Source organism: Harpia harpyja, chromosome 18 (genome assembly GCF_026419915.1).
Source record: "Harpia harpyja isolate bHarHar1 chromosome 18, bHarHar1 primary haplotype, whole genome shotgun sequence".
NCBI lineage: Eukaryota > Metazoa > Chordata > Aves > Accipitriformes > Accipitridae > Harpia > Harpia harpyja.
In genome coordinates this window covers 709623-733178 of record NC_068957.1, presented here as the reverse complement: position 1 = coordinate 733178, position 23556 = coordinate 709623, and the positions used below count along the sequence as shown (strand labels likewise).

The window sequence follows — 23556 nt, the reverse complement described above, 5'->3', positions numbered from 1 at the left end:
AGGGCGGTGGTGATGATGGGAGAGGCCGAGGAAGGACTCGGCTGCATTTGGAAGGCTCCAGTCCCCTAGACAGAGCCCCGGAGCCGCAGGCAGGGAGGACGGCGGAGCCGAGCCGCAGCTCTGCGTCACGGGATGCTGCGGCCCAGCAGCAGCCACCCCCAGGCCGCGCGGCGCGGAGCTACGTGAGGGATGGCAGGCTCGGTGCGAGCACCCGGCACAGCCCTGCAATACCTTGCACAACGGAGGTTTATTTGGAACGAACAGTTTCCCAATAAATTATGTAATTTAAAAATTTTAAAGAAAAGAACCAAAAAAAAAAAAAAAAAAAAAAGAGCCACAAGGTAGGGGAGCCCACAGCAGCTCAGCCAGTGCACGGGCACCACGGAGGCACAGGGACACCCGCGGGCTGAGCACAGGCACCAGTGGGGGCTCTGGGACCGCAGGCCCCCCACACGCCACGTCTCTGGCAGTGGCCCCCCTCAGCCGAGGCCACGCAGCCCCTGGCCCGAGCAGGCAGGACTCTGCTTAGTGTTTCCGTGGGACAAGCCTCCCTCTTGCACCCATCAGTTGCCAGCCCCCAGGGGTGCCCCCTCCCCAGCTGTGTGACCCTAGCACTACAGCCCCCCCCCCCATCCAGCACAACACCCCCACATGCCCCCCAGCTGCACCTCTGGGCCCTGAGGTGGAGTTCTGGCTCATTCCCCCCTGCCCCAGCCTTTACCTGCTGGCAGCACCTCAGGGATCCAACGCCAACCCAGTCCCCCAGCCCCAGCCCTACCCCCACGGCTCTGCAAGCAGGGCTGGCAGGGACAGGATCTGGTGCCTGCTCCATGCCACGCACAGGGACAGCTCACAGCCCTGCCTGACCCAGGCCCCTCTAAGTCACCCACCATCCCCTGTGTCCCAGAAGGAAGCTGGGGCACAGGGCAAAAGGAGAGAGAGCAAGGCCCAGGTGACAGGGGCAGAAGGCTGGGAGTGCAGGGAGAGACCTGTGTGCCGGAGCCCTACCCCCCGGGAAGGAGGGAAGAGGCCAAACGTCCAGATAACCTTCCTGTGACAGCCACAGTCCAGCTTTCAGAGCACAGTGATGGGGCATCAGGGTTGGCTTTGTCTGCTGCGTGGCAGAGGGTGACACATGCCCAACACCAGTCTGGGGCAGAGCACGGGGCTCTCGCCAGTACAGTCAGTACACACCAACACACGTGCCTCGCAGCCGCAGGGACACGGCGTGCAGGCTGAGCGCCAGCCAGCCGTGCCACAACCCTCCAAAAGCACCGGCAGTCTCCACCCTTCCCTGCACTGGCTCCAGGGAGACGAGGGTGAAAAGGAGAGAAGCGTGACTCGGGGAACTGGTGACACTGCCATGGGATGATCGGGCTGCTGGCACAGTGCTTGGGTATCAACAGATCCACCCAGCTCCCAGGGAGAAAGCAGGAGGCTCTTGTCATGGATGGCAGTGCAATGAGTGTGCAGGTCCTCTGCAGCGCAGGGTACAGCGGTGGGAAGGAGAGGGGAACACGTCCCTTCCAACTGTAAACACGGCACTTGGAGTAGCTTAGAGCCTTTTACCCTTCTGGAGCTGTCAGAGGCCCGGCCTCAGCGCAAGGCTGGTGGCAGAGGCCTCAGCTTTGGCACACGGGCAGGAGTCACTCCTCATCCCCGGCAAGCAGGAAGCTGTAGAGGAAGTTGATGGCACGCTGGCGGTCCTGCTGAGTCTGCTTTGCCATCAGATTGGGTGGAGGGCGCAGGAGGAGGCTGGAGAACAAGGCGGCTGCAGAGGTAGGCAAAATCAGTTACTGGTCAGGAACGGAGACCTTGAAAGGTGCCAGGAAGGGGTTATGTTTCAGCGAGGGCAGCAGGCGTGGAGCAAAGAAACACCACGCTTACCGATCATGGCGACGCTGACGTTGTTGTCTTCTGAGTATCTGAGCAGCTCTCGGAGGAACGACATTAGGTACCGAAACACACTGCGATGGCAGCGAGGCAGCTGAAAAATCACCTGCAGAGAAAACAGAAACAGGAAGCTCTCCCAGCCCACATTGCTGCAGCCTGGGCACGCTGTGGCACTCTGGACTCCAGACAGGCAGCTTTCCCCCTTCCGCTGCCTGGAGGCCACTGCGTGACCACTGGTGCGAGCCACAGGCCCAGAAAGCAAGCAATAAGCCACCAGCTGTAGCCTAGTGCTGATGGCACTCGTGGGCTTTGGCTCCTGGTAACACTGCCTCTAGGACAACTGCATCACCAGGCAAAAACTACCGCTGCCCTGGGACTCCTTCCCGCTCATTTCTAGTCGGATCCCAGCTCTTACCCCATGGCTGCACAGCAGCAGCATGAGGACCAGGACAAGAGGTTTCCTGATGCCAGTACTGAAAACGTGCCCCAAAACTTCTTCCTCTGCCCAAGGACATGCTTGGCCTTGCTTGCTGCCCCACCAGATATTTTTAAGAGCCACTCAGTCATAGTCCTTAAGGGAAGCACAGGAACTGCAGCTCTGAGCAGGTGTTTAAGCCCTTGAGACCAGTGGAGGCTCTTCCACTCCCCAAGGCTGCTATTCCCCAAGTGCTCAGGGTGACACAGGGCACACTTGGGATCTCTTTCGAAGCCACCAGGACTGCTGGGAGACACTGCAGTGCCGACCCTGGGGCAGGAAAGAACTGCCAGAGCACCCAGACCATTCTGCCCACTGTAAAGAACATCCAGGTGCCTGCTCCCAAAGCCCCTCACCAGCTCACGGGAAGGGAGTGGGACCCAGCAAGCCCCAGGACCAAGGCAGGGCTCGCAGCTGCAGGCAGAGCTGCCCTGAGCCTGCAGCAAGCGGACGGAGACAGAGGCAGCACCACACCTGTCGGCACAGCCGGCTGTTGTGTGACCAGTCGAGGCACCGCTGGTACAGCTCGTAGCAGATCACGGGCTCTGGCAGAGCCTCCAGGAAGATGAGGAGTGCTTCAGCCACGGAGTGGTTACTGCCCGCTGGATGGCTGGGAATCAAGGGGTATGCTGAGCAGATGGACCACCTCCCTCCCCAGTCTGCTCCCTGCTTCTCCTCCTTCCCACTTGCTTAAGTCTCCGCTTCCTCCTTGCAGGTCTTGCAAGTTCTCTGCCTGCCTAACTGCTGCCTGACACCACGGCCCTCCTCCTCCTCTGTTGTCCCCCATCCATGGAAAATGCTGTTCCATCCACCCTGCACTGGGTCTGCCCACCCTCTATCCCCACAGAAGTCCTCTGCTCCATTAGCCCCTTCTCCAGATCATGCTCCCCACTGTCCACCCTCATCAGCTCTCACGCTTGGCACGGCCTTGCAGAAGCTTCCAGAGCTCTGGCCCTGTGGCTGCTTTAGCCAGCATACGTTCAGCTTCAAGAGAGGTTATCTCTGGGGGGACAGAGGGGAGCCAACCCCCCAGCAGGTACCCTGCCAGCTAAAGGTCGCAGACAAGGTCTCCCGAGAGGGAGCTCTCCCAGCAGAGCTGAGATCCGGCAGGCTCCTGGGAAAGTCAGGCGCAGCAAGGATACGGATTGTCTCAGGGATACTGGTGTCCAGGCAGTCAATGATCTGCTCCAACTCTTCTTGCATACCTGGAGTCTGGAACAGGTCCTCCTGCCAAAAACAGCACAGGGATGGACAAAGTCACCTTCCTCACAAAGGCTGAGGCACATAGTGACAGTGGGGGTGAAAGCTGGTACCCCCGGCCAGTGCCTTGAGCACAGGGGAAAAGCCCTGCCCTATAAATACCAAACTGGAGTTGATCTCCAGGGTGCTAGTGATGAATCAGGTCACCAAGCTCTCCAGAGCTTCCTGGCATGACAGAGGCCCTCTCCCTCACCTGGTGGCAGGCATGCTTGAACAAGTGGTCCACCAAGAGCCAGATCTCCTTCGGCACCTGCAGTGGCATTCCACTTGCCTCCTCACTGTCCAGGGAGCCCATCTGCAGAACGGATTTCTCCTGGTGGCAAAGAGCACACAAGGTTTCAGGGAAACCTCAGTCCCTCTGGAAGGGCCTTGGTAAAGAAAGCCTGGAGAGGGGAAGCAGCAGGACCCAGGACTCATCTGGCCCTTACTTGCTTTTACAGCACAGAGCCATTGCTCCGTAGGTCCCAGCTCCACTCCCTCCCGCTGCCCCACAGAACAACCTGCCTGGTCCACCACGAGACTGTAGAAGACAGCCTCGGCCACACTGCAGAGGAGTTCCCCCCAGCCACACCAGCTCCCACAAGATGGGTCTCTTGCTGGCCAAGATGGCCTGTCCAAATCACAACTCCCACCCCACACCCGATACTCTGGAGGACTAGAGCCTAACGAGTCCATCTGCTGCATTAGCTTCCACATTTTAGGTTAAATCCAGCCACCACGCCCTGCTCATCCAGCTGATCTCCTCTGGATGCAGAGTCAAGGACATGCCTTTCCTGACTCTTGTGTGCTCTGACCATGTCTGCCCTCTGGGCTCTGAAACGGTCCAGTGTTCTCAAGTTTCTTTCCTCATTTTCCAAAGGAGAGGTCTCTGCTGAACAGACAACCCTGACACCATTGTCACGTTTTCCCACTTACTCATGCAAAGCAGCTGACGAGCTCAACTGCTCAGAAATCTCCGTCACAGCAATCTTTAACAGGATCAATGTTTTTTGCTTGGTTTTACTTTCACTTTACGATTGCTCACGTTCCTGTGTGCTCCCAAGGAGGAAGCCATGCACAGCTCTCCTGAAGCACATTCAGCAGAAGCACTCAGAACAGACCAGCACAAGCAGGAACAGAATCCAAGGACACCAGCAGAGAGGAGTGCCACAAACCAAATGCAAAGCACTTCATTTCAGCTGTCAGCTTACATGACAACTGTGATCACTGTCCCTCTGCAGCACACACAATCACTCTCAGCCAGCTGGGGCTAGGTTTGGCTTCCCCTGGTGCACTCAGAGACACCTCAGGTTGGCACGAGCCCCGCCAACACGGCAATAGCTACGCTTGCCACACAGCACAGTATAGCTTTGCTTTGCCCCGCACACCACTAGATTTTACCCAGCTAGCAGACACTGGGTCATGGCTACTTGTCTACCTTGATCATCCAAGCACACAGGGAAGGTTTGGAAGCAGCATGTTAGGCAAGCACGTTACAACTTTCCTCCAAGAGGGAAAAGGTGAGAGCTGTGGACCCTCTTTGAGAGCTAAGGGCTCTTCAACAGAAAATCCCCACGCCGGGGCATCACAGCACTGGAGCTGAGCACCAGAGCAGCACTCGACTCTGCCAGACTGCCCTTGGCATGACTTGGAGAGCTGCGGAGACCCCCAAGGCAGGAGACCCCAGCTGCTTAGAGCAAAGGAGGAGGAGAAGGCTCAGGGCTTCTCAGGGCAGAGGAGGAGGCGGCGGCGCTGGGCCTTCGCTTTTCCTTGTGTGTTGGCCAGGCACCGAGCGCCCTCTCCTGCCATGTGCGAGGAAGGGAAGGCACGTCCGTGTCCTCTGCGGGAAGATGCTCTGCAGAAGGATGGTCCCAGAGGGCAGGCACCAAACTCCTCCCTTCCCCTCTGCTAGGAAGGAGCTTTATCTGGTTCAACAGCCGAGTTCAATCCCCTCTTGGAGAGAGGACATCCATTCCCTCTCCTGTTTTACCCTGTCACTGCACTGACAGCCTGGAGAGGGACAAGTCACCCAGCCCAGGAAGCCTGCACAGAGCCAGCTCAAACAAGTTGCCAAACGTCTGAGTGGGCACAGGGAGAGCAGGAACAACGCTGCCACACACACCCCAGCATCTCCCACTTGCTCTTTGAATGACAGATTTGACTTGCTTGGCCTCCAGCACAGAGCACAAGTGCAAAGAAAAGCAGTGATCCTGCTCAGGCATCGGTGGCTACGAGAGCTCGAGGAAGCAGAGAAACATCTGTCTCCTATGCGAGGCCCTCCCTTGGCCTCCATAAGGACACAACAAGATGAAAAGAGCAAAAGACTTCAGTTTTCCAATTCAGCCCTCTCCTCACATGTCTGAAGAGGGTGCTATGGTGAACCCCACCTTATCTGCATGGTTAGAGCTAATTCAGATATGTCAAAGGTTGGCAGTCTTTTCTGGAAATATCTATCATTGCTGCCAGGATCAGGAGAGTATTTTTTTTTCCCCAAAGCAAATTTGGTGAGCTTTAAGTAGCTCAGTTGGGCTGGCCCCATTTTGGCTATGGGGTCACTTTGTGCTCCTACATGTTCTCATCTAGCCCACAGCTGTGCTAAGAGGCTTTGCTGGAACAAGTGCTCCCTCTGCACCCACCTCCCCTTCCCTCTTCAGCAGAAAACAAGTGAAAAACTCTCATTCTTTACAAACAAGTCATTGAGAAGCAGACTTCCTCAGCAATTGCTTGTGTTACCTTTTCTAAGAAGCTGTCTTCTCCCTGAGAGTAGTGGGAAAGAGAGAAGAGGAAAAAGTATCGTTAAGAGAGAAAATGCACTCTCAGATTAAGCAGAAACCTAATTTGCATTACAAGAACCCACTGAATGCCAGGTCCTTCACACATTTTGCTGACAGGGCCAAAGTTAAACCTGTGGTGAGAGATTTGCCTGCCAATTAGCAAAAATCCTGCTCACATGATACACAACCTTGTCAGGATTTCTACAAACTCCTCAAAGGGGCCTTGCAGCAGCACTGTTCACTACCTAGCAAACAGCCAGACCACAGGCAGATGAGAGGTGTCCGCCAGGCAGAAGTTCCCCTTCTTGAATCTTCCCGGTCACAAGTAAATATCCCTGTATTATTTCAGCCATCTTCCCTTGTGACCAGGCCAGAGATAAAACATTCACTAGGCTAAATCTGTATTTCTGAGCGTGTGGCAGCTGTGGAGCTAACAGGCCCCCTAAGCAGCTTTGTATATAGTCAGGGAAATGAGTGTTTGTGCTCAAAACCCCAGGCTGCTCGTCTGTCTCAACCTAATAGCATTAACACACTGCAAGGAGGAGCATGCCAAAGCCCCCTCCAGGCTGCAGGTCCAATCCCTCAGGCGATCCTGAAACACAGCATCCGTTTACCAGGGCAGTGCAGGCTGGCAGTGTAAGCCACTGTTTAGTGGAGTCCGCAGGAGGAAACAGAAGCAGGTTGCCCAAGCTGAGTTTTGGCAGATCAGCCTTTCAGGGTAGGAGCAACCGAAATGCATTCAAGGGCTGTGCTGGAAACATAGCTGCAGCCGCCACAGCACAGGGCGTGCCTGGGAGGGAGCAGCATCTCGGGCTCCCCTGCAACTTCTGCAGAGCCTGCTTCCTTTGGAGGCTCACTGAGTTTTAACACAGTCACAACAGACTGGCCTCTTGCAGAGAACAGCTTGCTCCAAACACGAGCTGGCGCAGGTTTCTTCTTCCAAGGCACAGGGGGAGGGACCGCAGTCACAGGTTTGGGATGCCAGATAGCCACGCTGCACAGGAGAGGCTCGTTTCATAACTGGGTGAGTCATCTCAACAGTCTCACTACCACCTACCTGACTGCTTGCCCTGCTGTTCACCTCTCTTCCTGTAGTGTTCAGCACGATTAGCTTTGTGAGACTAACCTGCTCCTGACAAAGATCCTTCAAGAGGCTTTTTAAAGTCCACAGTAGGATCCCAAGAAAAAAATAGGATGAGACGCTAATACTGAAATCCCAAAGGCGAGATGCTCAAGTGTCAGCAGCTTCTCCCAGGAGAACTAGGAGAGCCATTTTCAAACAAGCTCCCACCTACACTTTGCTATCCTGCATCAAACTGCCTCTCAGACCCTTACTGACCTGCATTCTCCACATCTCCCTCTGCTGAAGACAACAGATACAGTCTAGCCAGACTGAGGAAAAATGCTTGATGCAGTGAATGACAAGCCCTAACACTACATAAGTGCAGGAGGGAAACTGGTTCTTAACACACAAACACACTGCCTTCCTTGCACACAGTCTAAATGGCAGCTAATTACACATAACCGGACCAAAACGCTTCTGGGCTGCAGAGTGGTTAGCACATGCACCGCTCTCCCTTCCAGGAAGCGCTCAGCTTGTCCCGTCTCCAAGAATTTCTCAACTCACAGGCATGATCAAAATCAAAAGACCTAAAATAGCTCTAACATGACAGTAGCTTTATAATCTAAGCAACTAAATTTTGCTTTGGGCTGTTACACATCATATTCCTTGAGTTTGCTTAACACGTTCCGATTGAAGTACTGCAGTCACACTGACCTCACTGACACAAGAGGCTGTTTCTTTGCTTCAGATACTGGGACAGGGTGTTCTTCTCCAATTGTTTTTCTTCCTGCACTTCTATATGTTTCACTGAATAACAGAAGAAGAAAACCTATAGGTAAAGGAAGCAGAAGCAGCCTCAAAGTACTCTTAGAAAAGTAATAGTGTGTGTCTGTGAGGGCAGAAGCTAGGAGTCTAGGCCTGAGTTCCTATTCATCAAGCAAGAAGTCAGTGTTGAGCACTGAGCACGAAAAAGTAAGGCGAAAAGCCACCAAGACTGATGAAATGCTCCAGACCAAGTTCAACACATTTCTAGAACAAGACTGACTTCCAGTTGAATCCTGAAAAGTATGAGAAGCCTGAGGCCTGGATTAGCTGCTAGAATTGAGGAGGCAAACACTGTATCTTGCCACCTAGATTCTGCTTAGCCTGATCTTGTGATTACAAAATCAAAATTCTGGTATAAAAACCTTTCTGTATGTTGGGCCTGTGAGAAAAGTAGACACCTGGAACAAAAAGTGGGAACTGGAAGAGGCAGCAAGAGGCATGGTGCAACTGCTAAAGGGAAGAGAAAGAAGTGGAAGCTGTCAAATCTACAGATGTGAAAAAGCACCAGCTCACTGGACGAAAAAAATGCATATAGGGCTGAGACTGCAAGATACGAGAAGAGAGAAAAGGTATCACATGTCAGAGAGACTAAAAGAACTGGGCGAATCTTTCAGGTGAACAAAAAAGAAATGGCTTTCCCAACTAAACAAGAATTGGTAGATAGACTAAAACTCAGGAACTGTTAAACCTCACTGAAGCAAGGCCAGGAAAGGCCATCAGAAGAGAGGAATGAACACAGGCTGAGAACAAGAATTAAGATCCCCCAAATGGGGCTTAATCTCAGAAACAGCCATGAGATACCAAAAAGACAAAAGGTGACTAGGGCACAATTGCACCCCCTCAAACGCACACAAGTGGCTTCAGAAGGACAAATATTGATGCTAGGGGCTGGTGAAGCTTGGGGAGAAGAACAGTTATCTCTGCACCGCAGAAGAGGTTGCTCACTGTGGTTGGTGTGAGAGGAACTGGCCAGAGAGGCTGCAAGACTGGCCATTTGCTGAGCTGTGCTCATCAGCACGCCTAACAGCATCAAAGTCCTTTCTTCAGTCCTCCTGCTTCTGCTTGCTCCTTCCCCTGAGCAGTGCGAATGCCACAAGCGTCCAGAAGAAAAAGAATCCTGGGGCCCTCGTCACTGTAGAAGCAGGCTAGGCACCTCGGAGGAGAGCATTTCAATCATACCTCTTACGACACACCAGTGCCACCCAGCTGAGCCTGCCAGCACGAACATGACAGTAACACAAAACACAAGGTGCTGGGATCACTTTTTTGTCCTACCAAACAATATTTAGAACCTACTCAGAAATAGGGCATAAAGTACAGGCTGTCAAAAGCCATTGGTTGCGGTGGAGAGAAATAATAAAAGAGCACCTCAAGCTCTGGAAAAAGTAAATCAGCTCAGAGCCAGCAGAGCTGACCCAAGCTGAAGGCATTACTCCTGCTTTTAGGAGTAAACAGAAGGGAATATGCTCTCTCCCTCTTAAAAGAGCTGCTCCAGAATGCTGTTACTCACCAGGTCAATGAGTTTGGTGACTGGAACTTCTCGGATCGGTCGTCTCATTCGGCATAAGGCCTCCAGGGAGGTGCCAAAGCAGCTGGGCAGGTAGGTCCCACTGATAGTAAGGAAATAGTCCTTCCCTCGGTCCAAGTGAAGGACAAGAATATCCTCGATTTTATCCTCACCAGAGTTCAGAAGGGTTACTGAGTCTTTACTGACGTACACGTCCAGGGAGATGTCTGTGCTCTCATCTGCAACAGACAGGAGCTCTCAAGAACACACAGACACTCTCCAAAAGGGATCACAAGGACAAACATACAGTGGGAGGGACAAAGGCCACAAAACTGAGAAGACAAACAGACAAGGACGATGGCAAGAAAGGTGAAACACGGGAAAGATGGGAAGGACTGAATGGAGATGGTGTGGCAGTCTACACCAATACACTCTGTAGAAACTGTGGTAAAACTCACCTGGCTCCAAGTAACCTTCACAAGGCTCAGCCCGAAGCCATGGCTTACAGTAGTGGCTATCGTTGAGCTTTGGGATGAAGGAGAAGTGACAGGTGACCTGCCCATTATTGGTGATCTGGAACTTCTGCTTCTGCAGCTGACGGAACTTCACATTCTCAAACTCAAACTGCAGAGCAAAGAGAAAACACAAATCACATTAGCGGCCACAATGGGACACACAGCTACGCACCCAGACTCTGCAGTGGCAACCCATGACTGAAGTGCCCACACAATGCAGAACTCCTAACAGAAGACCTGCCAAGAAGCCAAGACAAGATGTCCCTTCTAATCCAATTCCTGATCATAAGGTAATGGATAAAGTTCAATTTCTTATAATCCAATTTACTGAATCAAAGTCTTTAAAAGTAGTTCTAGCACTTCTAAGGCTGCTGTGTTTGGGAAGTGGGCAGTGATTCAGATTTCATCCTCACTTCTCTCCTGCTTAGCTCCAGCGAAGGAAGAAAGTCATTCTCCATTCTGTCCATTATACGAACGATGTCTTCAAACAACTTCCGATACCTCTGCTCATCCACAACCTTTACCTGTGGAAGATCAGAAAACACTCAGCAAAGTTCCTGACCAGCTTCACAGGAACCCTTTTTCACTTCTGCAGTTTGCTCATGACAATTATTTCCCTAAGCACTTGCTACGTGCAGCTGAGAGGCTAAGAGAATTTGCATGCATGGGTGCACCTTCAAGCTGCATATGCAACTTTATGCGTATTTTACCCCTACAGATGTTGCTAGGGTCTTTCTGGCCACTGATCACACTACTGGGAGATTACTGGGGGTGATCTCTGTGGGAGAGCATTGGCATCCCACAGCATTACTCGTGATTCTCCAGAGAAAGAGGAGAAAGGCTCTCCTTTAAGGAGACTTGAGCTACCCAGGGAGGAGGATGTAGCAAAAATGGATATGGACTGTCTCTATTCAGTAAGCTAGTAAACCCAAATCTGCTGCCAGCCATTCACCAAAGAAATTCAGATGTGAAACAGTGAAACACTCTCTTAATACATCAGAGGCAACATTGCAACAGCAGGCACAAATATTTACAGGTTTCTGCTATGTCTCTTTGCAGAGGAGAGAAAACAGTAGCTCACCCATTCTACTACTAGATATCATGGGTTATACCTCAGAAGCTAAGCAGCATCATTAAAGCAGTCAACAGGAATGTCTTTCTATTTACAACATGACCACCCCTGCTTGGGTAAACTCCGGCAATCACGTGCATTACTGTGGCATAACACTGTCCCAGTGCTACACAGCTAAGCTGTGCTGCACATGAAGATCACAGCTGCTGAGTTGTTTGCTGAGCAGAGGCTGGCACAGCTGCCAAAAAGCAGCTCACCTACACAGTGAACACACCTTATTTTTATTTACTCTGTCCTCTTGCAACAGCATTAGCAGAGGTGTCTTGACTATATACCCACCTCCTGAAGGAATGCATGACAATATTGTGATTCTACCCTAGCATATAAAAAAAGTTACCCCAATGCGGAAAAGCGCGCTGACTGGCTTGTGGTCACTAGTCTTCAGGTCCATATGACTGCAATACCGGAGCTGATTTATGTTCCCTCCTCTCCAAAGGATTCGATCACACCACGCTGGCACACGACACTTTCCACTACAAAGAAAAACAGGTTACTAGGGAAATCCAACGATCCTAATAAACCATCCAAGCTGTTTCTCTTCCCAGCCAGGCAGCTCCCTCCACCCCCACTGTCAATGACTGCATCACCAGTGATGAGATGAACTCCTATCACTTCCCTCAACTTGAATACTATGTTATTTCTTCTGCTCTCTTCCCCTTTCCCTATACAGTAGCTAAAATTCCCATCCTTTCCAGCATCAGGAAACAAAATAACCTCAAACAAGACTGTTTCCACAGCCTGAAGCCATGTGTACTGTGACCCAAGCTGCACTAGTTTCTTTTGCTGCCAGATCTTTCTGCCCACTACAATCTGATCCATCGCTTATTGTTTCCACTACGGAAAGTCTACTCAGCTATTACTATTATGTTATGAAGTCTGAATCCTGGGTTATCCTTCTCCAGATTAACTACTGTGCTGATTCATAAACATGGGCAGAGTAAAATCCAATTGCTATATGGTTTGAAACTCCTTCTTGGGAGTTTCTCCATTTAGAGCAAGCTTCTGCAGCAGATGCATAAATGCATGTGGGAGGCACCAAGCAGAGAGCAGCAAGCAGGAACCACTGTTGCTATCGCAGCATAGCCACCCCTGCGGGTGTGCAAGTCAGGGGACAGGATGACTCAGAGAATGCGTTTCCTTCTCTCTTCAATCCCTTTTATACCGTTTGTCTGTTCCTGGTAGCAGAAAAAACCCTCCAGTACAGGGCCACCTGTGAGTTCACGCTTTACCCGCTTTCATCTATTGGAATCAGCAGCAACTGAGGTTTAAGGCATGTGCCTGGTCAATGTATACAGGGTCTGCTTATTTCAGAAAGTAGGGGAAAGGAGGGAGTACAAACTTGTCTGTCCACTCCAGCCATCACCATAACACTGAGAGGTATCTCCAGCTCTAGGAAGCAGGAAGTCAAGGTTTGTGAGAAAGCGCTTTTTATGTCATAGGTAAACATGTCCATTGGCAGGCAATTTACCTGGAGTCCCAGCGATCTGTTTTAGAGTCATATTTATATGTGGGGATGAATTTAATCTCTCCCTCGGTGAAATCTGCAAATGCTTTCTTCTGAGTGCGCTGAATATTCAGCTAAAGCAGACAAAGAACACTTTTAAAAAAAACCCAACAGAACAAACGAACCACTCCAAATACCCACCCCCCCCACACAGCAGAGTGTCAGAGAACAGATCTATAGGCAGAGCAATTGCAACCTGTGGCCACAGGATTCACCAGACATCCCCCAAACTGCCTCTCAGACCTTATACCTTTAACAAAGGTAAAAATTCAACACATCAGTGGAATGTTTTCTAAACAGACTGAATACAAATTGGCACAGTGCTGCTTACTAGACCATGCAGCAGACAGCATAAAACAACAGTTAAGGGAAATATTAATTGCTCCACTTGTGCTAAATGCCTTCATTAGTTTTCAGGCTTAAGCATCACCATCATTAATATTTCACTGCCAATCATTTTAGCAAAAGCCTCCAGGAGTGCATTTACCTGACAACCTGACACTACCTTCCTTTTCTCATTTACTCTTCTGAAAAATTTCCTAGTTGTTTTCCTCATAAAAATCTAAGCTACAGCTGTTTTCTGCATGAAGTTCCGCAGTACAGCAGAAACGAGCTACAGAACAGAATCAATCAGATTTACTGTTAAATTGTGTGTCAGAGATGATATTACACTATTTCCGTTCATGTTTCACAGGTACAATCCTTCATCATAAAGGCACATCTGGTGCTGTCTTGGTTTTCAGTGTGCTGCAAAGAAATGCTGAGCGGGGAAGACTACAGCACAGAATTTAGGTCAAACTGGCTGAGCAGAGAGCCTTGGCTACAAGTGCTGGTCTCCAAATCAATACCTCTTCCAGAACACTGATTACAGCAGCTTTTGTTGCCGTTACAAATTCCTACGTTCTAGCTTGTGGTTTGTACGTAAGAGAGAACTCTTCCAATGAGATGCAGAGACACTTCTATGGTAATTGCCCAAGTCATCCAGTTAACCCTGGTATAATGTACAATCTATTTTTGTTTAGGGGGTTGATGTCATCAGGACACCCAGAGTGCTCTCTGTCTAAGGTCTAGTGTCTATGTCTACAGACACTTATTGCAGAGGGTCTGCCAGCTCCTCACAAGCGCATCTTAAACCAAGATGACCTCACAAGTACGGAGAAAACATAAGCGGAGTTCACTGACCTGGTCGTATGTCAGCAACTTCTGAAGATCATTCTTAGTGATAAGACTTTTCACTTCACTGGCATCAGGGAGACAAAGCCTGTAGTTCAAGTCTCCTAGCCAGATGACAACACTGAAAACAAAGACAAACATGGAAAAGAAAAGCCAGGAGTTAGTCTTGCAGGCTGCACAGGGAAGAAGGGGTGTAGGAGAATAGATGGGTTGTTGCTGGTGATTAAGGTTGAGACATGTGGAAGACAAAAGGAGACATGACAGATCGAGTCTGACAGCAGAAATTTCTAGTGGCAGCAGATACTACAGTATAAGTCCATCTCCTTTGGAATCCCACATGGGATTGAACACTTAGTTTAATGGGAGATACTTAAGTTTGCCTCAGTCTGAAGAAAGCCTGAGAACACCACCAACTCTCCATTGAAGTAAAACCAGTGTATCTCACCAAGCTTCATAACCTCTCAAGCTACACAAAATCCCTCTAGTATTCAGGCTCTTCTTGTGTACAGAAGAGGGCAATGACAGATCTCGTTAAGCAGACCCTGCTTGTCAACCAGTTAGGCAGGCTGATACACATGTATCTGCGTGCTCATAGCTCTTGTGATACCATGGTTTTACCAGTTCGTTTTCCACTGTCTTTCTTTCAGCCAGATTGGGCTGCTACTGTGTACTCTACTTAGCAAAGACTGACTGATGCAGAATTGGCAAAAGCAGAGTTAGGTTCCTGTTGAGTTTATGACCCCAAGAATGTTATTGTCCTATCTCACCCATCCGCCATACCTCATCAGCACCTGCTCTTACTCTGCTCCTCTCTGGGCTTTCAAACAGACCTACAGCCTTCTCATTACCGGCAGCTAAAGAAACACTTGTCGTATTCACTCTTTACTCCATAAAGGTTTCATTTAAAGATTAAAATCCAACCCTCTCTTTAGTATCAAAGCTCTTCCTATTTATAGTCAAACCTCAAAATTTCCATCAGTGGATTATCAAGGATAATCTAATATTTGAAGTTTTTTCTGTACTAATCCACTCTACATTTTATTTTCAGTTTTTAAATGGTTTAAATATTAACTACATAAGTATTAATCATTTGTATCAGGTTTAAGAAAACTTAATTTATATACTTTGTTGTACACACATTTGAGTTTGATTTGGATTATTCAGTACCACTGTCACCTCATTAAAAATAATAATAATTAAAAAAAAAAAAATCAAGTATTGCCTGGACATCATCCAATTAATTTAAAAAGAAACTGAAACAGCAATTGTAAGCACTTGCTACTCAAAAAGCCTAAACAGCATAGCCTCTGCCCATCCTTTTATCCCTTTTCTTCCCCTATTCATACTCCCATCTCCCATCACAAAAAAACCTCTCAGTTTCTTCAAGCCCTGCAATGTTCAGCCATTGACTCAGGAACGGTGCCTGCTGGAATGGAAGTATTACACACAACATGCAAGGAAAGGGCCGTTAGAGACAGGCTGCACAAGTCACCGCAGTGAGAAGGTGACCACATAGTTTGACTGCAGGACCTGTAGCACACCAGAGGCCTTGGCATTTTCAGTTATATTATTAAGCGAGAAAACTTATCTGCACAAAATCTCTCATTGCTGTGATTCTGTCTTGATTTGGATTATTCAACACCACTTCAAAAGGGAAAACAGCAAAATAAACTCACTCATGTTTCATGATGTTGAGCTGAGGTAGACTATCATCAGGGGTTACAAAACTCATCCGAGCACAGATATCCTTATAATCCTGATTTCGCCGCTCGAAGTCCTCCACGTGAGCAGCGAGGTGGGAATTGACAATGCAGAAGGTTGTGTTGTGGAACACGAACCTCACCGCCACACCACCCTTGTTGCCCTGGGGAGAGCAGGTATCAGCGGTCGTTAGAGAAGGCAGCAGGTGAGGCACCAGGGAGGAGACGGGGATGGCACAGACAGGTGAACAAAACCAGACTGTGCCATTTCTTGCATGGATACACGGAAGCAACAAATTGGCCTCCATGACTCACCATCTTTCCCATGATTCCTGTGCCCACAGACTCTGTCATGATCTCTCTGATATTGCTCAGCTGATCCTTCTTAGCAAATATGAGCAACATCATCCCAACTAGACGGACCATTTGCACCTGCAAAAATAAAAGGGATCCCAAGTTCCCAGAAAGGCAGTGGAAATGCAGTTCTGATTTGCCTGCTCTGTCTGATGTTCTGCTTCTCTGGCTCTCCCTGTTCCTCATCATGTTTTGTACTCAATCCCTGCTTGCAACATCACCCAAAGGACCTCCTGTCCCAAAGCAAGGCTCTGGAGACAATCTATCATCCCCCAGTAGCCATCAGCTGTGCTGAGCTCACTACATTCCCCACTCTGGTGCTTCCCTACAAACAGGGCTGTCTTGTGAGGCAACAGAAACTTAATAAACACATAGCAGATCTGTTTGTGAAGTCTCAGCCTTGTTGTACTCTAATCAGCAAAACAACCAGAGGAAGATATTGAGTGCTCTAGGTAGGCATGTTGCAGACAGCTGCTGGCTATGGCTGTCAGTGAGGGCTGCAGGTCCAGCTGGGAGTCAGTGCTCACCTTTGCTTACTCAGAACTACAGCAAGCCAGTGACATGCGCTAGAGGGGAATGGACAGAAAAGTTCTTAATTCCCAAGGCAAACATGCCTGACACAAGGGGTATCAAAAGGCAGCCATCTCCGAGCTATACAAACTGCTTTTCAGAAAACACTTGTTCTCTAATGCAAAGAGTCTCCTTCTGGAGCTAAGAGGTTCTCCTCTACTGCAGAGCTCAACCCACAGGTGTTAACACAGTGCTGACGCGCACTGTCCCAGCAGGGATCTCAGGTCTGCTGCCGATTCTTTTATGCATGCTAAGCCAATGCACTTCCCAGTCCATGACCTCCCTGTACCTTCAAAACAGTGGGGTCACAACTCTGAAAGCCAGCAACAAGGCCTAATCTTCTTAAGCACACTCTACACGCTCACTTTAGAGGCATAAAAACATTAAGATGTGTTGGGATTAAGTCTACTTAGTGAGGGAAGAAGCTGAAATCAGAGAATTCCACTAGAAGAGCCCAAGTACTCAGTCCACTTGCAGGAGTGGAATTTGCATGCAACCGCAAGTCTTATCTACGTTTTCAGCCCCTTTCCCCTGCCTGCAGCCACATCCTGTTCTCTCCCTTCCACCAGGGTGGGTGAAATTCACCTAAAACTCAAGCAAAGCCAAGGGACAGGAACATGAGCCTCTCTGCAGTTCAGGTCATGACCCCTGACTCCCTCTCAATGAATCTCAGTTCAGCAAGGTGCTCTGTTTTCCTACTGTGATTACCTATAATACATGCCACTAAGCTCAACTCAAAGCAAGCAGGACAGGGGTGTGACAGTGAACACATGGGCTAAGGAGGAAGGGGAAACTAGTTAACGTATTTAAGGGCTGGTACCTACAGCAGAAAGGTTTGCTACAACAGAGATAAAATACAACGGCTTGCTCTAAACCAGCCAGAATAAAGTCCTGCTGCCACAACTGAAGCAATTCTGTCCCAAGGCAGCAGCCTCTGGAAGATTTCACTTCATAAGTTATCCCATTCCTCCAAGGAAAAGCTATTCATTTAATTTACCAGCTCAAGACACACCTTGCTTCTATAGTACAAGGGTGAGAGGGTAACACAAATAAAGAATTTGAACCCGCTGCTATGATTCTATTGAACATACTACTTCCCTGACGCCTACCTCATATTTTATGAAGTTACTTTGATCCCCATCTTGATAAATTTCTACTTCAAAGTACAACACATCCCTACAACTGGGGGGCAGAAATAGACTCTCCAGATTTAACACATGCACAGGTACACACATGCCAAGCACACACCCTTTGTTTCTCCAGTCACCACTCTTTGGGTCAGGTGAGGCAAGGGGAAGCCCATTTCTCTTTTCCTTCCAAACATGCCAACTCTATGACAAGACCCCACAACACTGAGCAGAACTCACTTTCTTATACTTAGCCTGAGGGTGCAGGGACTTCTCCACAGCAACCAGCCACTCTTGCTCCTTTGCAGAATCAAAGTAGAAAAAAGCCTCGGTGCTGAGATCCAGCTCCTGGAACCTAAAAAACCATGCCAACTTAGCACATCCCACCTCTCCCACAGATCACCCTCTTTCTACAGGAAGGTCCAATGTGAAGCCTCTAGCAACAACTCTTCTTGGAAGAGAAGGTCCTTATTCCCACTTGCTAAATAAAGCGGCAGAATTTCACCACAGTGCTTCTGAAACCCTACTGCAATAAACTCCAGCAACCATCTCTCTGAGATGTATTACTTCAGGTGGAGGACAACCAGAGAGCTCTGTGGATGCCTCAGGGAAAACCTATTCTGTTATGTCATGCCAGCCTCCTTTAACCCGATACTCTGCCTCATCCAAATGGCTCTTTCCCCTCAGACAGCTCTTCTGAGACACAGCTCAGCTTTGTGGAACCTCTGAGAACATGACAGGAACTTAAAACAAAGACAGCCCACCAGTATCCAAGCAAGAGCAACAAGAAACCCAGCACCTTAAGTAAATACGAGGTCACTGCTACTCACCCGATACAATAGAAGTCTGGAGGCTCTGTGTCACACACCAGCCAGGGTTCCAAACCGCTGTCTGGAGACTGCCCATTCACATTCCACGTTCCCACAAAAAATCTACAACACAAAAGCAGCTGAACTGTTAGAAAACACAATAACAACCACATCAGCCCAGTCTCTCTAGTGCATGCACAGCAGCATTCAAGCTGGGAGCAGACATGACATGCAAGCTGTCCATGTGCAGGGCCATGCCAACTATGGGGTAACTGAAAATTCTTCTAGGCTTGGCCCATTTTCAGTGACACTCATCTTGGGAATTTTGCAGAATGCTACAAAACTGAAGACATTTCACCGGGGCCAGCAAGCACCTGGCTCTTTCAACATCATGTCATGCAGGGCAACACTAAGACAGTGTGGTGGGATGGCTGTCTTTATCCTCTTTCTGCCCAACTGCTTCAGTCTTACTTAAGGGTCAAGAGATCTGACACACATAGGGAAAAAGATGCAAAAGGAGAAGCTGCACCGCAGGCACTTATTGACTTTCAAGTCTGCATCGATCCTCATTTAGCCACCCAAGCTGGCCACACATCAGCAGTTGTCAGATTTCAAACCTGGGCTAGATTTGAGTTCACAGAAGAGATTAAACAGCTTTGTCTCTACGTACACTGTTCCACAGTCACAGCTCTAACCTGAAGTTGTGGAGGTTGACATATGCCTTCTCTCTCTTGGCAAGCACATGTTTGATGAGGCCTTCTCTTTGGCCCGACTGGGTGCTGGGCAAAAACATTTTGCGCATAGTGTTTGTCACTTTTGGCTGGTCTCTCGATGTACCCTCTCTCTCTCGGTAAAATCTAGGAAGGAAGCAAGAGCAGAATTAAAACTGGTTCTGCTGTCTAGGAAGAGAAGGAAAAAAGGGAACAGATTCACCATGTAACTTACTGCCTATTTTGAGGCACAGGAGGAGGTGGGGGTTCCCGGCGAGATCCCATTTGGTGGTTTCGCATGTTTCTTTTCTCTTCTAGGCTTAGAGTGTTGAAGTCATCCTCAAACCCCAGAGCTCCTATAATGAAAAAAACAAGCACAATACCCTGAGAAACCATTTAAAACAGCCCAGCTCAAGAAGGAAAAAATGTAACTCCACAGAAAGTGAAAAAGCAAATGATAATAGCAATATATCAACTCTGCTGACTTGGGGAATGAGAGAAAGGGGTACTAACCACAAGCCGAGGCAGGAGGGAGCTTAACATACACAAAACAAGGCACCAGGCAGAAAACAGCACTCAAGAAGGAAGGAACAGTCCCGGGCAACAGACTCCAAGGACTGATATGTTTTATTTTGTGCAGGGTGAAGTGGGGCAGAGGCCAGACTGCCGAGTGCAGGGTCAGACACAGCTCCCTATCCCTGAGTGCCCCATTACTGTACAGATCACAGAGCGTACAAAGGTGACAGTCAGTTCAGTACCCGAAGAAGAGGCCTGCGATAGACCTGGGAGGTTCTTCTCCACCTGATGCCAGCTGGCTGAGTCCTTAGGTTCAGGAACAGAAGCTTTCAGGTGGGCTGGAGAGAAAAAAAAAAAAAAAAAAAATCAGCCCTGTCAAACGCTGGCAGTCAGAGGATTTCACAAACACAACTACAGCTCTGCTTACCTTCCTGTATGCTCTGCACTTCTGAAAGGAATCCTAAGCAACGCTCCTCATCAGGGATTTCAAAGAGCCGCTCTGCTGTCTCATCACCTTGTATCCGGACCTTACAGCCTGCTTCAGGCATAAACACAGACTCACAGAGTCAGTCAAGGCTGGTTCACAGATATTATGCCCTGAGAGTGACCAGGCTTTCTAGGTATCCTTTCAGCTCATCAGCGAAAGCCAAATTCCAGCTACTGTTTCCGATGGAAATCTGCACCTAAGTTAGTTTCCCTGTGCTTCTGAGATCCACCTCCCTGCTTGGGGTATTATCAGTTATGTTTTCCTTGTTTTAGGAATACTTCTCCCTACTGCGATCTCACAGAGAAGGGCTCTAAAAGTAGTAAGAAAAATTTCTTGAAAGGGAAAGCAGAATTGGTGACTAGAGAGAGCATTGTCAACACTGAAAAAGGCAGATGGTAACCTAGGCTCAAGTACAGGTCAAAGAAATGGAAGGGAGATGAGAATGGTTCAGAGTGCAATGCAGGGCCTTGAGAAAAGATTTAAGAAGTTAAAGTTTGACCAATTGCCAATACTTCAATGTGGGCATTTAAGACCATGTCTGTCATGACTGTCTGAAAGAACCAGACAACAACATTAGAGGAAATACAATCCCTGCTTGATCAAAAGACAAACACAAAGCATGGAGTAAGATTATGAAGTAATAGGTAAAATAAGCACGCGTCAGTGCCCAACAGGCAGCCTGTTTCCTGAAAGGAGCTTTAGCTGCGCGACTGCAGTTATAAAACTTACTGTTTGTAGCTATATCAATCAGTAGAGTTTCTTCTGCCTCTGGAAAAGAGAAAAACAGGATCAAGAGAGTTCACACTGAATGCTGCAGCAATTGAGGACTCAAAAAAGCACGCTGCCTGCTACTAGCCACAAAAGAGCCCTAACAAAGGAACAAACAGCTTTAATTTATGTCTGTACTATTAATAATGGCCCAGGCAGAAAGAATGGTCATATCTGGACAGTCATTTCCCACAGTCAAAGTGCCACAGGGGAGACTCCTAATAGTCAGAGTTCTCACACACCTGGGTGGTTTGTTCCACATCAGTGTAGCTGCTTTGGGAAAGACCTACCCGACAATGAACTTCAGAGCCCGTCGACACAGCAAATATGATGGGCAGAACCACACTGAATTACACAGAAGGGTATAAGCTAACCCAGGAAAAGGTGCTTTTATTCCTGAACAAGCATTTGCTCCAGGGACATACTCTGCTATTTAAGTTCTTTCAAGGCAAGGCCTAAAGCTCTTTCACATTCCATGGGTGGCCGTTTGGACTTGACAGCTTGCCAGACCTTACAGAAGTTTCAATCTAAACACGCAGGAATCAGACTAAAGCTCCCAACTCTTGCCATTATGGAGAAGACAGACAGGCAGACATCAGCAGACAGCAAATTTCAGCCATTGCAGGCAGGCACTGAACAGGCTGGCTCTGTATGGTGCCAAGCCCATCACTCATCTGAACCGGCCAAGTTCCTCACAACTGTGTGCCGACATAGAAAGACTATCCACTCGCAGGAAGAAGAAGCAGGATTCCATAAACTGCAAGTTTTAGTTTCACGGGGAAGCGTTCAGTCTATAAGGGTGCTCAGGAGGCAGGTCAATAAATGCCACTAAATTTGGGTTTTGCCGATAAACAGCAGCAGATTCCTGCCACCGCAAAAGAGCCCGCGCCAGGAAAGTCAGTACCTTGTACGCATTTAAAGCGGCTGTTGATGGGAATATAATCCGGATCAGAGTTTTCTTTCTCCTGTGAATGGATAACTATCCTGGAGAGAGAAAAAAGGCTTGTAAAAACACTGAAACAACTCCCTCCTCAAACACAGACAAAGGTTAATACGGTCATAAGAGCTGTATTTACAGAGAAACGCAGTGTTTGAATTCTATTGCTGGGGATAGAAGAGAAAGGGAAAAAAGCTCAGAGCCACGCAGGATGTGGGTGCACGGGGTGAGAAAGTAAGCGCCGTTCGACTTTCACTACTGCAGGGCAGCCCCAGCGTGAGGGCGGCAGTGGCTCCGGCTCCTCGGAGAAAACCAGAGGAGCAGGGGAACGGCACGGGAACGCGCAGCTAGAAAGCAAGTTTCTCATCTCCCCGTTCGCAGGATGCCGTCTCCCACGCTGTAGGAAGAACGCCGGGGGAAGGGAGGGTCGCCAGAACCCGCTCTGCCTCCCGGCCCCTCTCCGAACACGGCAGCTCAACAGTATCTTAAGTTTCCCGGGACAGTCACAGCGGCCATGGCCAGCCCGGTACAGGCTTGGCGACCCGGGGGGGGGGGGGGGGGGGGGGCTCGGCGGCGGTGGAAGAGAAACGAGCCGTTCCGGGACAAGGCTCCCCCCGCACGGCCCCAGCCCCCCACAGCCGCAGTACCGGCCTGACTCACCGGCACAAGCGGCCAGACCAGCCGGGCTGGCGGCACCTCCCGCCCGGCAGGCAACCAGGCCCGGGCCGGGCCCGGCCCTGGCGTCCCGCTACCGGGACGAGCGACCCAGACCCGAGCTGCCCCGCGCCCCCCACCCGCCAGGCGCGGCCGTTGAGCGGCCGCCAGCCCCCGCCGCGGCCCGGCACTCACCCGTAGCGGCCGCTCCGCCGGCCCAGGCTCAGCACGCACGGCTCCCGCCGCCCAGCCCGCACCTCCGTGCCGGTAACGCTCTGCGCCGCAGCTAAGGAAACCGCCGTCGAACTGCCCTCCTCCCCCCCCGCCTGCCCGGTCCCTCCCAGCCCTCCCCAGCCCCGGGGCACGGTCCCGGCGGATGCGAGGAGGCCCCAGGCCGCGGCGGGCGGCTCCATGGCGGCGCCTCGGTCTCCCGGCGACTTACGCGCTGATCACCGGCGCGGCGCAGAGAGGCGCCCGCCGCCCGCCACACTGCCCCCTGCCGGCGGGGGGACCGCCCTACTCGCGTCGGTGACGGAGGAGGCGTGCCCGGGGCGGGGCCGTACCGGGGGAGGCGGGGCTCCGGGGAACTGGGGGTGCAGCACGGGGTGGGGACGACGACTGCGGACCCGCCAGGTGCCCCGCACATGGCGGGGGGGGGGGGGGTCACGGGGACACGGGACGGGTGCCGGTCCCTCGTGTCCCCGCCCCCAGGAAAAGGCACGGGCAGAGCGGGGCGGCCACCGGCAGCAGCGCGGCCCCGCCCCGCCCCGCCCTTCCCACCGAGGCCCCGCCTTTCCCCGGCGCTGATTGGGTGCGGGCCCCCC

General features: G+C 50.3%; 1 protein-coding gene across 4 annotated transcripts; it reads right to left on the bottom strand.

The window, feature by feature from the left end:
• Window positions 1-228: 228 nt before the first annotated feature.
• OCRL (OCRL inositol polyphosphate-5-phosphatase) lies at window positions 229-23239 on the bottom strand. Of its 4 annotated transcripts, none has more exons than XM_052813489.1 (24): window positions 23113-23239; window positions 22928-23007; window positions 22046-22125; window positions 21103-21141; window positions 20314-20424; window positions 20129-20224; window positions 19606-19726; window positions 19356-19517; window positions 18682-18783; window positions 18092-18206; window positions 16116-16232; window positions 15777-15964; window positions 14110-14221; window positions 12892-13001; window positions 11761-11896; window positions 10705-10815; window positions 10235-10400; window positions 9780-10015; window positions 6341-6364; window positions 3822-3941; window positions 3511-3595; window positions 2843-2970; window positions 1888-1999; window positions 229-1771 (listed from the first exon to the last, which is right to left on the bottom strand). In XM_052813489.1, exons 1-24 carry the CDS (start codon window positions 23143-23145, stop codon window positions 1647-1649), a joined length of 2709 nt encoding a protein of 902 aa, XP_052669449.1. In that variant the 5' UTR covers window positions 23146-23239; the 3' UTR covers window positions 229-1646. The 4 variants fall into 4 exon arrangements, with proteins under 4 accessions (XP_052669449.1, XP_052669450.1, XP_052669451.1 ...); XM_052813490.1 differs by having other exon boundaries at window positions 19606-19723; XM_052813491.1 differs by having other exon boundaries at window positions 20314-20421.
• Window positions 23240-23556: the final 317 nt, after the last annotated feature.

What these genes read in the sequence shown, in the direction of transcription:
- OCRL (XM_052813489.1), bottom strand. Translation starts at nt 23,145, where the DNA reads ATGGAGCCGCCCGCCGCGGCCTGGGGCCTCCTC. An exon ending in CCTGTGCCTCAAAATAGGCA is followed by an intron (nt 19,518 to 19,605) that starts GTAAGTTACATG and finishes CTTCCTTCCTAG; the next exon opens with ATTTTACCGAGAGAGAGAGG. An exon ending in CTCAGGCTAAGTATAAGAAA is followed by an intron (nt 16,233 to 18,091) that starts GTGAGTTCTGCT and finishes TTATTTTTGCAG; the next exon opens with GTGCAAATGGTCCGTCTAGT.